We start from the raw sequence: 17,724 nt of genomic DNA on the forward strand, positions 1-17,724 counted from the left end.
ATCTTTAGTGCTATCCTCTCTTTCATTTCTGGTAATCATAACTTGAATCTTCGTTCTCTTGTTCTTTTGTCAGTCTTGCTGGAGGCTTATCCATTTTATTGATCTTTTTCAAAGAACCAGCTTTTGGTTTGAATTTCTTTATTGTTTTCTTGTGTTCAGTTTAACGGAGGTTTTTTGGTTTGCTTTTATTAAAGTATAGTTGATTTACAGTGTTGTGCCAATTTCTGCTTTACATACAGCAAAGTGACCCAATCACACGTATATATACATTCTTTTTCTCATAATTTAATTGGTTTTTGTTCTTTATTGTTTCCTCCCATCTTCTCCCTTTGGCTTTACTTCGCTCTTTTTCTAGTTCCTTGAGGTGGAAGCTTGGATTACACTTCCATTCTTTTAAAAATGTTTCCAGAATACTCCTTGGTTCCCTGAAGAACTCCTGTTTGTCCATCAAAACTCAGCTCATATGTCACTTCTGAGGCAGAATAAAGTGGTAGACAGGCTTTCCTCCTCACCCCCAAATAGCCCCCAAACTTGTAAATATCTGAAGCTAAAAAGAACCACAGGATTTAAATGGTGCTGGGAAAGTTCTCAGGAACCTGACCACTTTACAACCTCCAGTCAAATGGAGTCGGACTCCACCCCAGGCAACAAAAAGCCGTGTAGGGGGCATAAAAATGCCAACTCAAATGTATAGGCTTACAGTTTACCCAAGGTTATATCGGGTTTCGAAACTCAGTGGCAAGAACAGGAATTGTCATCCCTATTTGAGTGATGAGAAAACTCAAGCGAAGAACAGTCAAGGACCCCAGTGCAGCTCTAACTCAGTTTCCAGTGGAACTCCACCAAAGCTAAAGCAACCTGGGCCGAGAACCCCTCCCCACTGGCCTTAGGGAGCCTCCAATCCCTCTGTGCTGCCCTGCCCTTCCCGCCAGGGGGCGCAGGTCCCTGCTCCTGGGTGGCGGGCAGAAGCCAAAGAGCTGGTGGATGACGACTGAGGAGTGCTAGTGGGTCTGCGAGCCACAGGGAAGCTGTAAAGGCTAGCCCCACGGCTCACAACTCGCGTCCCCAGGCGCTGGCCTGGAGGTCACCCTGGTCAGAGAAAGGGGAGAAGAACGGGTCCCCGTAAACTGCAGAGGAGTCCCCGAGCCAAAGAACTTGTCCTCCGCCAAGGGCCGGGCCTTGCTTGCCCCCATCTTCGGGCAGCCGGAATCTTGGACGGGAGGTCAGTTCTGCCACACCTCCTCTGACCCGAGGAACTGCGATGGACCCGGGAGTCCAGACTTCTCTTTAGGCCATTCGCGATCAAGATCAGTGGAATTCGCCGTCCTCCCTCACACCTTTGGAAGACCCTTACCCCTAAATCCTCCACGCCCCTAGAAAACCTCCTCTCTTTTCTCCCCTTCATGACTCCTCCGGGAACCGAGTACTGGGTGGGATTGGCCCAGGGAAGCTAACCTTTCTCTTTCCAGATCCTCCCCGGCTTCGACTTGGTATACGCCCCCTGCCTCTGCAGCTTACAAGTGGTAGATCCCATCACCCCCGGAAGCCTCGCGTTACTCAAACACATCGCGCGGTTTTGCGAGCAACTCAGGAAAGGGGCGGGGAGAACGGATGCCGGGAAGGCGATTCGCGGATCGCCCGGGCCTGGCCACGGGGTATGGGCGCGCCTGCGCACTCGGGGGCCTTTTCAGGAGCCTGGTACTAAGGGCGCCCGTGTTTCGGCGTTCCTGCGGCGAGTCCCTTCCCTTCTCTTCCCTTTTTGGGGCCTGGGAGTTGCGGGCAGCTCCTTCCCTTCAGACTGGTCGGCGCAACGCTCGAGTGGCCTGGCAGGGGAGCGGGCTGCGTGCGCGCTGAGGGCACTGTGGAGCGAAGAAGGTAGGCGTGGGAATAGCTGGGGCGGTGGAGGGGCCTGAGATTGGGAGCGATGTGATGGATGAATGGGAACCGGAGGTGGGGGAGATGCTTGAGCTTGAGGTAAGTGGGAAGGGACTGAGACTTGAAGCGACGAGGGGCGTCGAGTGCGACCCCTCTTGGCTGCACCGTTTGGGCGGGAAACGGGGTAGGAAACGAAACCTGGTCTCTCCTCACCCATGGCTGATCTTTCTCCCACACCAGGGCACACTGCATGGCTGAAAACCGAGAACCCCGCGGGGCCGTCGAGGCCGAGCTGGACCCGGTGGAATACACCCTGCGGAAGCGGCTTCCCCACCGCCTGCCCCGGAGGCCCAATGACATTTATGTCAACATGAAGACTGACTTTAAGGCCCAGTTGGCCCGCTGCCAGAAGCTGCTGGACGGAGGGGTAAGGGGTCAGAATGCATGCACTGAGATCTACATTCATGGCTTGGGCCTGGCCATCAACCGCGCCATCAACATTGCCCTGCAGCTGCAGGCTGGCAGCTTCGGGTCCTTGCAGGTAGCTGCCAATACCTCCACCGTGGAGCTTGTCGATGAGCTGGAACCAGAGACTGATACACGAGAGCCACTGACGCGTATCCGCAACAACTCAGCCATCCACATCCGTGTCTTCAGGGTCACACCTAAGTAAAGGAGATGAGGCCGGCCCACCTTATCCACCCATCCCATACAGCTTGGCTCAGAAGTGGCTTTTGTACTGAGTACATGAACCTCCTACCAGGACCATGTAGGATAAAGCCTATCCCCTCACCATCCAGAGGACTCTGAATTGAGAGGGTGAATATTGTCTTTTGTTGGGCTCAAGCCGTGAGTCTTCCTGAATCTTTGTGGTCTGTAACCATTGTCCTATACAATAAAAAGCATCAAGTTGTGTTAGTGCCTGGCCACCCAACTGCACCACCTCTCTGCTGTGTAAATTCAGTGTGTACCTGGAAAGGAGAGTAGGAGTAAAATTTTACAAGGACGTAGGTACAAGAGGGGAAACAGTGTTTCCTGCCTTCACAGAAAGAGCATAAATTGTACCACAGACACTGCAGCATAAAACAAACTTTAGCACAAAACAGAAGTCTGAAAATCCTGATGTTTGCTTTCAAATATTTCATTCTCTCAGGAGCTCCCACTGTGGTGCAGTGGGATTGGGAGTGCTGGGATGCGGGTTGGATCGCCATCCCCACACACTGGGCTAAGGATCTGATCCTGAGCCCAGGAGCTCTATATGCCTCAGGGCAGCCAAAAAAAATTTTTTTTTTCATCCTCTCAGAAGAAGGCAGGGTGGATAATGTGTATATTCTTGCCAGCTGGGGTGTAAAGCATCAGGCACTACTCTGGTGCTGGTTACCAGGCACAGGAAAGGTGAGGGTATAAGGATGATGGACGCAAAGACAGGCCCCTCCTTTGTAAAAGGCTGTTAAGGCTGTCGTGGGAACCGACAAACTGACAGCTACATTCGATTCCTGGTGGCGGGGGGCAAATTGTTCTAAACAGCTATTCAGACCCCTCTGGCTAGGCTATTCTAAGAGGGAAAGGAAAGCCTTTCCTCTGAATTACTGGGCATACAGGCCATAAGTACTTTTTTGTTTGGATATTTGTAGGAGGATCTGATTTCTCATGTTTATCAAACGAGTCATCTAAAGCAATGTTATCCAAGTGGGTGGTGACCGTTTGTGAGGTTTAAAATCAATTCACTGGGTCATAGCCTTTTAAAAAGCAAGTAAAAAAGAAAAAGTGCAGCTTCAATGGTAATATCTTGTTGACACTGTTTCAGTTGTAGATGTGTATATAGACACATGTACTAGTTATGACATAAATCTTACTGTTGGTTGAGGTCACAAGAGTTTGAAAGCCTTTGATCTAAAGGTTAATAACAGAATTTGCCTCTAGTTTGCCTGAAGGCAGTTTGGTTAGGGGTTCTGAAAATCAGCCTTTCCGTTTATCAGAATCTCACCCCCCAGCTTGAGTATTACTGTTGATGAGGGACTTTGATGCTGTACAGGTGACTATCAGCAACTCAGGAAAGGACAGAAGGACTAGTGCTTCTTTCTAACTACTACACACATGCTGAGTACCTGTTGTAAGCGAAGGCCTGGGCTGGGCCCTGCAGATACAAAGATGAGCATAAAATGGCCCCTGCCTTCAAGGAGTCCACTATTTGCCTGGGAAGGTGGGTATATTAGTTACTGTGAGATGACTAAGATGGGTTATGTAAGAAGAGTAGCCCTGATGTAGAAAAGTGAAGAACAAAATGGCTAACTTCCTGGTGGGGTCTGAGATGGCTTCACCTTTGACCTGGGTTTTAAAGGATGCATAGGAGTTTGTTAGGCAGAAAAGAGGGGAGAGGAAATACCTAGCAGAGGGAGCAGCATGCACAAAGGGGAGTCATGAATATCACTGTTCCGGCACTGGAGGGTCACTCAGCGGCTAGAAAGCAGGAAACAGTGGGGAGGCTTGAGAGATAGAGTGCTGGAGACCATTTTGATCAAGTCTCCCTGATTCCCCCCACACCCCAGTTTCCCTGTCAGCCTTGACTGCAAGGCTCCAGTATCAGAGAGGGAAGCCAGCAGGAAGCTGGAGGGAACTATGTGTCTCACTGCACGTATGTGCTCTTATGTCCGTGTTTCTGGCCTGGGCCCAGCCGAGGTGGTGGCAGCAGCCCTTTTGCATTCGGTTTGTTTTGGCAGCTACGTCTCCCAGCTTATTTGTTTGTTATTTCTACTCCATGTTCTCTCACTGCTTGCCAGTGGGGCTTCCCTCAGTGGCAGGTCTGTGTAAACAGCCCCTAGGCACTGCCACTGAAGATAGAGGGGGAGTGTGGGCAGGTAGGGGCTGTGGGGACAGCTCGCGTGAGCTGGAGTCCACGCACCGTGGACGGGGCAGGGAGCTCTGCATTCCCTTCGGCAGGAAGGCCACCCCTGGCCTCTGTTCCCTCTGCCGGCGCTCTAAGTGTTTTCCATCAAAGCTGGGGAAACAGGCGGTGATAGGGCAGAAGGGGTGCAGTGCCCCTCCCTTTTTGCTCTACAGCTACTGAGCCCACAGCTACCGAGTGCAAAATTACCTACTTCAAAACAGCCCCAGAGGCCAGATCTGAAATGCTGTCTCAGAGGAGGCTGTAGACCTTTGCTCATCATCTACAGTATGACTGAGCACCCACTAATTACAAGGAATCTGTGTTAGGCGCAGGCCTGCCTGGGGAGGCATAAACCACTGGTTCTCTAAAAACTAATAGGAAAAAGGACTGATAGATTTCAAAAGACAAAGAACCCACATAGTGCTTGGAACTGCCCTGGCATTAAAAAGGGCTCAACAGGAGGTCCCATCCTGGCTCAGAGGAAACGAATCTGACTAGCATCCATGAGGATGCAGGCTCGATCCCTGGCCTCGCTTGGTGGGTTAAGGATCTGGCGTTGCCATGGGCTGTGGTGTAGGTTGCAGACACGACTTGTATCTGGTGTTGCTGTGGCTGTGACGTAGGTCAGGGGCTACAGCTCCAATTCGACCCCTAACCTGGGAACCTCCATATGCGGGTGCGACCCCAAAAAGACAAGCGGGGGTGCTCAATAAATAGTAAAGGCCACTGTTAGTGTGAGCCATTTTGCTAAGGAATGACTTGGGCCTCTTTTTTAAAAAATTGTTATTTTTAATTTTTTTATTATAGTTGATTTACAAGGCTTGGGCCTCTTAATGGGGATGGAGAGAGGGGAAGGAAGGTGATGTGTATCTGTGTTTGATTTACGAGGCTGAGTTATTAGTCCTGTCAGCTTTTACTTTTGTGGCTCGGGGCAGGGAAGAAAACGTGCCCTCGGGACACAGGAACAGGTTTGCTTGGGCTGAGGATCTGCCTAGGAAGTCACTGCAGTCTGTCAGGTGCGTTTCTGGTGCTTGGTCAGGACTTGGGGGAAAAAGGGCATGTTCCACAAACCTGGAACCTGTGGAGAAGCTGGACTAGAAGTACATGTCTGGTGTAGTTCCTTAGGGAACAGATGTCCCACTGCACAGAGATTTGGGGTGAGGCAAAGGTTATCCCTCCAAGAAAGAAGCCTGTGAAAATCACCAGCTGAGACTCCATCTTGCTGTATAGCACAATTGACAGAACATTGTAAATCAGTTATCATTTTTTTTTAAAAAGACTCCATCTTCCTAATGACATTATGGGTGCTTCTAGATTTATGTTTTTTGGTTTAGCCATATTTTCTAGCTGTTCAATGATCACATATTATTTTTGCAGTAAGAAAAAGTCACTTTTTTATGAAGGCTGTTCCTTTGATCTGGCCTCTAGGTGGGGTGATCAGGGGAGTCTGTTATCAAACTGATGGGATAACTTCAAAGAGAAGTGACACCACTGCCCAATCCAGTAACTAATAAGTACCTGACGGGTGGACAGATGGATGCATGCACAGGAGGACAGCTTGCTAGCCACTCTATAACAAGTCTCTGCTCCCAGATATCTCTTATTGGAAGTGTGCCTGCAAGCAGAGGGTGACCTTTCACCTTTGCAGAACCTCCTAGGTCCCTTCCAGCTCAGTCTATGAGTCTTTTTTTTTTTTTTTTTTTTAACTTTTTGCTGCAAGAAAAACATATTTTCCTGGGAGTTCCCTGGTGGCCTAGTGGGTTAAGGATCTGGTGTTATCGCTGCTGTGGTACAGGTTCAATCCCTGGCCTGGGATCTTCTGCATGCTGTGGTAAAGACAAAAAGAAAAGAAAAGAAGAGCGTTTCTGGGAGTTCCCATCGTGGCTCAGTGGTTAACGAATCCAACTAGGAACCATGAGGTTGCAGGTTCGATCCCTGGCCTTCCTCAGTGGGAAGGCCATGAGCTGTGGTGTAGGTTGCAGACGCAGCTCAGATCCCATGTTGCTGTGGCTCTGGCATAGGCTGGTGGCTATAGTTCTGATTAGACCCCTAGCCTGGGAACCTCCATATGCTGCGGGAGCAGCCCTCAAAAGGTAAAAAGACAAAAAAAAAAAAAAAAAAAAAAAAAAAAGAGAGAGGGTTTCTGTCGTGGTGTGCAGAAACAAATGCAACCAGTATCCATAAGGATGCACATTCGATCCCTGGCCTCACTCAGTGGGTTGAGGATCCAGTGTTGGCGTGAGCTATGGTGTATGTAGATTGCCAACACAGCTTGGATCCCATGTTGCTGTGACTGTGGCATAGGCCAGCAGCTGTAGCTCTGATTGAACCTCTAGTTTGGGAACTTCCATGTGCCTCTGGTGCAGCCCACAAAGCAAAAAAAAAAAAAAAAAGAAAGAAAAGAAAAATATACTTTTCCTGAAAGTACTAAAATTGTTTGCTGGTTCATGAAATAAGACATGAACAGGAGGGCTCACTTATATACAGATCAGGGGATGCCTGTGTCAAGCAATAGGTTCTTGTAATTCATTGGTTATCAGTGAACCGTGAACAATCTGGGAAAATATTTGCTAAATTTAGGTGTTTAAGAGTATGTCTGAGGCTTCTATAAATTCCCTTGAGTAGATCTTGGCCTATATTCTTCCAAACAGGAACAGCTTATATGATGGCCCAGTAGGGTTCATACAAAATCTTTAAGTCCCCAAGCCCCATGTTAACAAAATGAAACTTTGGTATTCACGACTGCACCCCTGCAAAGAACTTACGTGGGAGAAAAACTTTACTCCCATTGTTACTGCCAGTAGTGTTTTTTTTTTTTTAGGGCTGCACCTGAGGCATATGGAAGTTTCCAGGCTAGGGGTGGAATTGGAACTGCAGCTGCTGGTCTATGCCACAGCCATGGCAACATCAGATGTGAGCTGTGTCTGCACCCTATGCCACAGCTTGTGGCAACAGCAGATCCTTAACCCACTGAGAGAGGTCAGGGATCAAACCCGTGTCCTCATGGATACTAGTCAGATTCTTAACCTGCTGAGCCATGACGGGAACTCCCAAGGATTTTGTAGTTTTATTTTTGCTTGCAGAAGAAAGCCTCTCTGGCCAATTTAGCAGCTTCATTTTCTGATAAAGGGTGGGTGATATGGGAAAGAGTGTGGGAATATTCAGCCATACTTGTGAGCAAGAGATCCTAGGATGGGCCTGACACTTTTCACAGAAACTAACCTGGGGACGTGGTTCTGGAGCTCAAGGTGAAGGTGGTGGTGTTTTGGGAGCCCTTCTCCAAGGACTTAAACCTTAGGGGAGATTCAGAAGACAAGTAATCAAGGAAGGTGGCCCCATAATGCTTCAGGGCTTGTCTAGGGCGAGCCTGAAGACCTCATTCAGTCCAAGGTCCTTGGGACCCCCAGGCCTGCCCCGGGACGAGACCCATGTTAATGGGACAAGAGATTCCTGGTTGGCCCCGGGCTTTGAATCAACTTAAGTTTGAGACTTGCTAGATATTTGTCTTAACCAGCCCCCGACTCCCAAGGTGATGCTGGTTCACTCAGCTGTGTTCAGTGGCAAGTTTCCGCAAAGAGTAGTGGATGTAGACACCCAGACGTACCTCTGTCCACACCCACCATCCCCATGACCTTTTCTAGCGAGGCGCTCGCGGGGGCAGCTACACTACCAGAGACAAGGTGAACACATGCCCAGCTTCCCAGAAGGAACAGTGGAGGACACTGGAGGAAGCTGAGGAATATCCTGGAGAGTTGGTCTCCAGGACTCCCACGTGAGGACAAACAGCAGGGAGAGTGAAGTGAGGGCGCAGTGATGACCGCTGGCCTTTACCAATTACTCCGTGCTGGCCAGCATGTAATCCCAGGACAGTCCTGGCAAGTGACTGCTATCATTTTTGCCATCCCCAGGCTCAGAGATAAAGTCACTTGTCTAAGTCAGGTGCTTGGTAAGTGGCAGAGTTCAGGCCGCTAATCCGGGCTGCCTTGTTTACCGGACAACCCTTGTCAGGCTGCTGAAGCACAGAGCCGCTACTAAGAATAGAAACCCAGGGGTCTGGTTCACTGCTTACTCTGTGGCCAAGAAAGCAGAACTTGCCTCAGTTTCTCCAAACTGACCTTTGCACAGGACTTTCTTTGGTTGTCCAGCAGGAATCCCTTCTCCAGAGTCCGTGCTCCCTTCCCTGTTCCCCAAGGGCCAGGAAGCCCTCCCCCCAACGCCCTCTGAGGTCCCCAGCCGGCCACCTCGCTTCCCAGCACAGAAGGTCTTCCGGGCCTCTGGCTGAATTCCCGAGGCCCAGAAGAGAAGCCACTGCTTGGAAAGGAGGAGGAGGAGAGGTCTGGAGGTCCCTCTCGTCCCCAGCACAACTCCAGGCAGCTGGGACTTCATGCTGCCTGGGGGTCTGGACAGCCCCGGGGGATGGGGGGCTGTAAATCTGCTTCTTGGCTTTTTCAATCTGAACTGGCTGCCAGGAAGACTCCAGGGAACAGAGCCTGCCTCCACCCCCGCCATCCTCTGGTCACAACCGTCCCTTTTCAGACCCTGCCTCAGCAGCTGCCTGCTCAAGAAGTAGATGGTGGCGTCTCAAGCCCCCTCGATTCCAGAGGGAGGTTGTCCCGGCCTGGCTCCAGCACGCATTCGGAGGCTGAGCAGCTCACTTCCTCCCTCGAGACCTCCGGTTTCTCTGGCCAAGGTGCCTGGAGTGGAGGGAGCACGTAATGCAAGCCACACGCAAGCCATGACCACACAGAGGCAACATGCTAGGTGCCCAATGGCACCAAGGTGAACAAGATCTGCCGCACACGGTCCTTTGCTCTCTTCTCTGATTAACCTGTGCTGCCTGACTCCAGAGGGTACCATTCTCATCAGGGTCTACATGAGTGGCACTTCTTGGAGCTGGGTCCTGAACCTTGTCAGTTGTACATGGTGGTCTGGGCAGGAGAGACCTAAGACACATACATAAAGGATGGCAGCTGAGATGGGGAAGACAGCTTTCTACTCGGGTGTCAGGGAGGGCTTCACAGAGAAGGTAATGCTTGGGTGGAGGCTTGAAGGACAGGGAGAGATAGTGTGGGAGGGAGATCCAGGTGGATGACACAGAGTGAGCAAAGGGCAGGAAGCAGCAAACCATCCAACTAAGTCCATGTGAGGGGGGAGTGGGAACGAGCCAAGTGGGAGAACAGGCTGTAGAGGCAGGTGGATGGCAGCACACAAAGGGTCTTCGTTCAGAGGCGACTGGGAGCCACTGCAGGCTCCTGCTCAGGGGACTGATAGGAACAAGGCCACTGAATGAGAAAGTTACTCTAGTGACACAGCTGGGGATTCACCTGGGGGGAAGAGACAGTGAGGAGACCCTCTGCAGTGGTCCTGGCGCTGGGCCAGCACTACGCCAGAGAAATGCAAACAGGCAGATGGAGGGGGCACTGGTAGGGGTTGATGGGTATCAGAGGGAGAGCCCCAGATAGCTTCCTGCTCTTCAGGGCCCCCTGCTGTCAAGGATGGATAGATGGACCCTGCTGGGCAGTATCCAAGAGCACCTGTGCTGAAGCTGGCCCCCAAACCAGCCTCTGCACCCTGAGTGGAGTTACGACAGCTCAGGGATTGGGTGCAGGGTGTACTGAGATACTGTCCTCTATTCCCTCTCCCAGGCTGCAATTGTAGCTCTCTCCAAAAGCCCCAGGAGATGAGCCAGGACGACTCTGTCAGCAGTCCCCAGCACCTAGGGGCTAGTGCTCAGGGCCCATCTCCCTTCCTTTCTCAAAGGCAGGGGCCTAGGGACCTCTGACAAGTTGCTGTCAGGAGAGAAGCAGGTCCCACAGCCTGAATGACTCTTCCTCTCCTCCCTCTCCTCTGGCTGCGTCTACCTCCCCATCTGTTCCTGGCCCCCTCTCCATGGTCAGGTCAGGGCAGTGACGCAGGAGTCAGGAGACTGGGAGAGCAGAGCCTGGGGGGTGTGGGGGAGTCGGGACAGAATGCATGTGTGGACGTGTGTGGACGTGAGTGTGCGTGTGCTCGTCCCACAGCTGGGATCTGGGAAGGGAGCAGAATTGGGCTTTGAGGGCCAAGTGAGGCTGGGAGGCTGCCTGGGTGCTGAGAGGGAAACTGGGACCAGAGGGCATAATGGGGTGTGCAGACCAGCAGCCAGTACACCACGTTCAAGGGGGGCCCCCAGAGCAGGATCAAGGTGAGCAGAGGGCAGGGGAGCAGGGTCCGAGCAAGTCAGACCCTTATTATTTCCTATTACTTCCCCAAAGCTTCTGTCTCCCTGCCCTTCCCGTTCATCTTTCTGAACCCCTCTTTGAGAATGCCCTTTCCCCAACCAGTTACTCATGGCTCCCTCCATCATCTTCTCAACAGGCATCCCTTCCTGATTCATTTAACACTGCCCCCTCCTTCAACACTCCCGGGCCTTTTCTCTTTAGTCATTTTTGCCATTAGAGATCCTCCATCTTTTATTCATTTTTGTGTTTATCATCCATCTCTCCACTAGAATGTCAGTTCCACCAGGCAAGGCCAGATCCTAAACTGGCTGAACCACAAAAGAACTCCTGGTAAGCATTCTTGTCTGCTTCAATCACTGCTCCAACCCCAGGTCCCTGGCCAAGAGTAGGTACTCTTACATGTGTATTTCTTTTTTAAAATTTATTTTATTTTTAGGGGAGTTCCTGTCGCAACACAGCAGAAACAAATCTCACTAGGAACCATGAGATTGCGGGTTCAATCCCTGGCCTCACTCAGTGGGTTCAGGATCCGGTGTTGCCATGAGCTGTGGGGTAGGCTGAAGACACGGCTCAGATCCCACGCTGCTGTGGCTGTGGTGGAGGCTGGCAGCAACAACTCCGATTAGACTCCTAGCCTGGGAACCTCCATATGCTGTGGGTGCGGCCCTAAAAAAGACAAAAGACAAAAAAAAATTATTTTATTTTTAGGGCTGCACCTGCAGCATATGGAAGTTCCTAGGCTAGGGGATGAATCAGAGCTGCAGCTGTCATCTATGTCACAGCTTTCGGCAACACAGTATCCTTAACCCACTGAGTGAGGCCAGGGATCAAACCTGCATCCTCATGGATACTAATTGGGTTCATAACCCGCTCAGCCATAACAGGAACGCCCACATGTATATTTCTTGAGTGAGTGAATGACTATTGCCCACTCTTTCCAAACAAAATCCAAATTCTTCAGAGCGGCATTCACGGCCCTTTGCAGCCTGACCCTTCCCTAACAGTACTCTAGCCCCATCTCCACCTCTCCTCCCACAGCCTCCACCCCAACTAGGCAATGGACCAACCTCCCCCACCCACCTCACATCTCTTCCCATTGAAATCTTACCCACCCTTCAAGGCTGAGCTTGTTGTTACCTCCTGTATCAAATCTCCCTTGATTCCCTCTGCTGGAAGTGAGCTCCCCTCTTCCAAACTCTTACAGCTCAGATCTGTACACCTCAGTCCTCCAGGCCCCATGGACCCCCCCTTCTCTCTACTGTAAGCTACAAACTTCAGGAGGCAGGAGGCAGGAAGCAGGGTTCAACACATCTTTTGGTCCTGAAAATTTTGTAGTCAATTGTCTTGCACTAAGAAGACACTGAATGCATGAATAAGGTATCTCTAATATCATGGGACTGGGGAGGGAGTGAATGTATAAATATCCACCTGTATTTGTAGGACTTCCCTGCCTTTTTTTTTTTTTTTTTTTTTTTTTGGCTGTGCCTAAAGCATACAAAAGTTTCCAGACCAGGTAGGTATTTAACCTGCACCACAGCAGTGACAACACTAGATCCTCAACCCCATGTGCCACCAAGGAATTCCAGACTTCCCTGACTTTTTTTTTCTTTTGGTCTTTTTAGGGCCACACTTGTGGCATATGGAAGTTCCCAGGCTAGGGTTGAATCAGAGCTGCAGCTGCCAGCCTATGCCACAGCCACAGGAATGCGGGATCCGAGCTGCATCTGTGATCTTCATCACAGCTCATAGCAAAATCGGATCCTTAACCCACTGAAAGGGGCCAGGGATTGAACCTTTGTCCTCACAGATACTAGTTGAGTTCGTTACTCCTGAGCCACAGTGCAGACTTCTCCGTCTTTTATGAGAACTGCATGAGCTGGGACTGGTGTTTTCATGACACCCTTTTCACAGATGAGAGCACTGAGGTTCAGGGACTCAGACTCACTCCTTTCCAAGGTTTGAGAGGCTAGCTAGCCTTGGATTCCTGCTCCCCAGACCTGAACCCCTGCCTCAGGGCTTCCCAGAAGCCACAAAATTTAGCTGCAAATTCTAAGTGCCCTCACTCTGGGGGTTAGCTCTATACTAGAGCTCTTAAAGAATTTTGTGGGAGTTACCATCATGGCTCAGCAGAATCGAGTCTGACTAGCATCCATGAGGATGCAGGTTCGATCCCTGGTCCTGCTCAGTGGGTTAAGGATCCAGTGTTGCCATGAGCTGTGGAGTAGGTCAGAGATGTGGCTTGGTGAGGCCCTAAAAAGACCCCCCCCAAAAAAAGAATTTTGTCACACAGATTAGCCTAAAAGTTCAGTATCTGGCTTTTCAGGGTCCTAGAAGGGGGGGAGAAGACCCCCCAAATTTCTTGCTCTGTGCGGCCCCCACTAAATTCCTCAACAAAACGACACTAGTTTCTAGAACAAGAACTGGGATTTTGAGGAGGCCACTGGTGTGCCCCACCAGCACCTTTTCGGCTTCCACACCCAGATGCCTTGCAGTCCCAGCTCTGAGTCTCCGCCCAAGATGGGGACACCCCCTTCTCCAGAGGGCCGTCGGGGTCACCAGTCTTTCCCAGAATGGCACTGCTTTCCCAGCGCAGCCTTCTGCCCATCCAGCTGAGAGCACCCACCTGCACCTTCAGGAACTCAGGGATCGGGCGGGTAGCCCCGTGCCCCGCACCCGCGCCCGCTGGTCTCACTCCCCTGAGGGCCCCCGACCCAGGCGTCCTGCCCCGGCTCTGACCCCTCCGGCCCACACCTCCCGCGACCCCTCACGCACACAGCCTCCCCCCAACCCCCCACACGCACGCACACAGCTGATAACAGCCCCGACCCCCGGCCGCCGCCGCAGTCCCCGGGCCAACCCCGGCCCGTCGCCTCGCCTCGCCGTCCTCCGGACCCTGGCTGGGGGCCCTGAGGCGCTCTGTTCCGACCCCGCCTCGGGGGTCCCGGACAGCAGCCCCCTCCTTAGGGCGGAGAGGTGGCCCTGTCCCGCCAGGCTTTCCAGGATGCGGGCTCCCGGCGCCGGCACCCGCCAAGCCCCAGGACGCTGAGGGGCCGGGCGAGGCGCGGAGATGGGGGCGCGCGGTGAGTACTCCCGGCCGCCCGCCCAGCCCCTGTTTGAGGAGGAATTTACCGCTGGGGCTGTTGGCCCCGAGGGGGCTAGGTTCAAGGACCTGAGACTTGCCAAGGACCCCGGAAGGGCAAGGGGGGTGGGGCAGCCTTCACCTGCCGGCGGGGCTTGGGGAGTCCCCGGGCAAGTCGAAACCTGAGCTGGGACCGGGTGGAGGTTTACAGGTCCAGGGGAAAGAGGGGCTGCTATGTGGGTGACGAGAAAGCTGATACCTGGACCTGGGAGCAGCAACCCGGATCTGCGAGAGGGGAAGCCTCTGTCACACCGGGATTGAAGTTTGGCCGGGACAAGTGGATTCCGGTAGTTGGGGGGTGGGGTGTGCACGCGGCCGCGGGATTGAATGAAGGCAAAGGAGGCAGAGCCTGCGCGCTCGCAAGGTTGGGGTCGGGACGGCTGGCTGGGGGCCAGGCGGCCGGATGGGTGAACCTGTCCGTCTAAACCAACCCTTCTCCTGCAATGCCCAGCCTCACATTCAGCCTGGCTCTCTTTCCTAGAATGTCCTGCCCGGCTGCTTCTGCTGTCCTTGCTGCTGCTTCCTCTGGGCCTCCCAGTCCTGGGCGCCCCCCCACGCCTCATCTGTGACAGCCGAGTCCTGGAGAGGTACATCTTGGAGGCCAAGGAGGGCGAAAATGCCACGGTGAGGCCCCTCCCCAGGATCTTCCACAGGTCTCATTCTCAGGAGTTCAGGGTCTCCTCCAAGATCCAGGAACCTGGAACTGGTTTCAGGGGTGGAGGTGGGGAGCCAGAGCCCCCAGCAAAAGTGATAAAAGTGGTAGTCCCATCACAAATCTGGAAGCTAGGTAAGGGGCAGGGCCGGCAGGAGCCCTTGGGGCCCCTGACTCCAGGATTGTGCATTGCAGATGGGCTGTGCCGAAAGCTGCAGCTTCAGTGAGAATATCACTGTCCCAGACACCAAGGTTAACTTCTATGCCTGGAAGAGGATGGAGGTGAGTTCCTTTTTCCCGTTCTCTTGGGAAGTCTCATTTGGGGAACCTCATAGGGTGGGAAGGAGAATGACAGTGAGAGAAAAAACGGAGCAGCAAAGATGAGGGCTGAATGGAATCTGTTAATTCGTTCATTCATTTGTTCATTCATTCAACAAAACTTGTGTTGGCTTGGGGCCGCTGAGAAGAAGGAGGGAGGGGCTGGCTTGGGCCAGCTGACTCTGAGTCTCTGGTCTCTTCAGGTCCAGCAGCAGGCCATGGAGGTCTGGCAGGGTCTGGCCCTGCTCTCAGAAGCCATCCTGCAGGGCCAGGCCCTGTTGGCCAACTCCTCCCAGCCATCTGAGGCCCTGCAGCTGCATGTGGACAAAGCTGTCAGCGGCCTGCGCAGCCTCACCTCCCTGCTTCGGGCGCTGGGAGCCCAGGTGTGTAGGACTCTCCCTCACACTTGTGTTGCCCTTTCTGGAAAGTGGGAGGAGGGCCCTGCCAAGGAAATGCCAGGGCTCTCCTTGTCCCCCCTGTGATTCTATCCTGAACCCCATGTCCCTCTGGGGTCCCCGGCACTGCAGTAAACTTCTGTTCTCTTCTTGGCAGAAGGAAGCCATCCCCCTTCCAGACGCATCCCCCTCCTCTGCCACCCCACTCCGAACATTTGCTGTTGATACTTTGTGCAAACTTTTCCGCAACTACTCCAATTTCCTGCGGGGAAAGCTGACGCTGTACACTGGAGAGGCCTGCAGGAGAAGGGACAGGTGACTTGGTGCTCCCACCCGGGGCATGTCCACCACTTCGCTCACCACCACTGCCTGTGCCATGCCTTCTGCACCTCCACTCCCAACCCCCGCTGAGGGGCCATCAGCTCAGCGCCAGCCTGTCCCATGGACACTCCAGGGCCAGCGGTGACATCTCAAGGGCTAAAGGAACCGTCCAGAGCTCAACTCAAACCTAAGGATGTCACGGGGCCAGCCTGAGCCCCCAAAGCAGGAGGAATTCAGAGATCAGCTTAAACTTGGGGACAGTGCCAGTCTGGGGAGACAGTGAGACTCATCTTGGCGCCCTGCACAACTGTGATGCCTGGACAAGCTGGAGGGAAAATACCTCCTTCTGCACCTACCAAGCAGGGACAGAATGGACTGGAGAATTTAGGAGGCAAGCCATGAATTCTCCAGGTCTCATGGAGACTCCCACAACAGCAAGAGCCCACTGGACAAGGAGGGTGGTGGGAGCCGTGACGGGATGGGGGCTGGCCCCTGGCTCTCACTAGGTCCAAGTTTTGTGTATTTTTCAATCTCACTGGCAAGAACTGAAACCACAACCTGGCTCTTGGCTTTTCTCTTTTCCTGGGAGCCCCCTACTTCCCTGGTTCTGCCCTATCCTGGCAGTAGGCAGCAGGTCTGGGAAACCAGAAGTGGAGGGGGTTGGGCCCTACGTGCAGCCTTGCATGGCCTGTCTGACCTCTTGACCCCACTGGGCCTGAGGCCACAGCTCTGCCCACGCTGGTCAATAAGGTGGCTCCATTCAAGGCTAGTCCTCAGTAGGCAGCTGCCAACTGGCCCAGGATAAGTCTTTAGTGAGCCTCGGCTGCCAGCAAGGAGATAGTGGCCAGGAGGAGGGGCCCCTTGGGGGCTGGTGGCAGCTGTCAACACTGGCCACTGGACCCTTATTATTTTCTGCCTCCTCTCTGTGGCCCCTTCTTCTAATGCCACCTTGCCAGAATCAGCCTTTGGCACCTTAGCGCACAAACGCCCTCTGAATCCAGTGGATCTTTCCTTGTCTGGGGACGGTTACCATTAATGCTCTACCCTGAAACCTGCAGAAGGGGCTACAGATAGTGGTGCTGTAGAAACCATCTTCCCAGGGAGCCATCTCATTGATCAATCACTGCCCAGCACTACTCCAGGCAGTTCCCTTACGTGACATTTTATCCCCACACTGCCCCATGAGAACATTACTGCTGTCACTCCCACGGTTCAGAGGAAGAAGTAAAATAACTTGCCCAAGGCCAAGATGACGGGAATCCTCAGTTCTCCCAGCACTCACTCCTTCCCACTGCTGCTGTCCCTGCCACATAATCCCTCCCTGCTCCCCCGAGATGGGGGACTCACTCAACCTCCACTCTTGATCCCTACTTATTCTTCTTCTTTTTTTTGGCTTTTTGCTTTTTCTAGAGCCACTCTCGCGGCATATGGAGGTTCCCAGGCCAGGGGTCCAATGGGAGCTGTAGCTGCCGGCCTATGCCACAGCCACAGCAATGCAGGATCTGTCTGCGACCGTCTGCAACTTATACCACAGCTCAAGGCAACACCGGATCCTCAACCCACTGAGCAAGGCCAGGGATCAAACCCACAACCTCATGGTTCCTAGTCAGGTTTGTTAACCACTGAGCCACGATGGAAACTCCTTGATCCCTACTTCTAATTTTACCCTCCCTTCTGACAATCAACTTCAAATGCCTGCCCAGAAATGATGTTTCAGCTGCAAAGTAACGCCCAAGACAGACCTATGCAGATAGAAAAAGATGTCACAAAACTGTCCGGGAACCTCCATCCTGGCCATTATTATAAACATGGGGATCAGTCCTTCTGCTTATATCATGAAACTTAGAAAAGTCAGCCTACCCCCCCTGCAAATAGGCAAAAAAGGAGGGAATGTTTTGCAATCTGTGTAGGAAAAATAT

General features: G+C 52.6%; 2 protein-coding genes across 2 annotated transcripts; both read left to right on the forward strand.

The window, feature by feature from the left end:
• The first annotated feature begins 1,680 nt into the window (after positions 1 to 1,680).
• POP7 (POP7 homolog, ribonuclease P/MRP subunit) lies at positions 1,681 to 2,814 on the forward strand. The gene is made up of 2 exons (XM_013995472.3): positions 1,681 to 1,875; positions 2,116 to 2,814. The coding sequence occupies exon 2, from the start codon at positions 2,126 to 2,128 to the stop codon at positions 2,546 to 2,548; it is 423 nt and encodes a 140-aa protein (XP_013850926.1). The 5' UTR covers positions 1,681 to 1,875; positions 2,116 to 2,125; the 3' UTR covers positions 2,549 to 2,814.
• An 11,114-nt stretch (positions 2,815 to 13,928) lies between these two features.
• EPO (erythropoietin) lies at positions 13,929 to 16,360 on the forward strand. The gene is given in 5 exon segments (NM_214134.1): positions 13,929 to 14,060; positions 14,601 to 14,743; positions 14,967 to 15,053; positions 15,293 to 15,472; positions 15,642 to 16,360. Coding segments are annotated over 5 exon segments (585 nt in total). The 5' UTR covers positions 13,929 to 14,047; the 3' UTR covers positions 15,804 to 16,360.
• Positions 16,361 to 17,724: the final 1,364 nt, after the last annotated feature.

The sequence above is a fragment of the Sus scrofa genome, chromosome 3 (assembly GCF_054392235.1).
Source record: "Sus scrofa isolate SSC_HxYL_T2T_F1_AM1 chromosome 3, Sscrofa_HxYL_maternal_Yorkshire_Landrace_v2.0, whole genome shotgun sequence".
Classification (NCBI taxonomy): Eukaryota; Metazoa; Chordata; class Mammalia; order Artiodactyla; family Suidae; genus Sus; species Sus scrofa.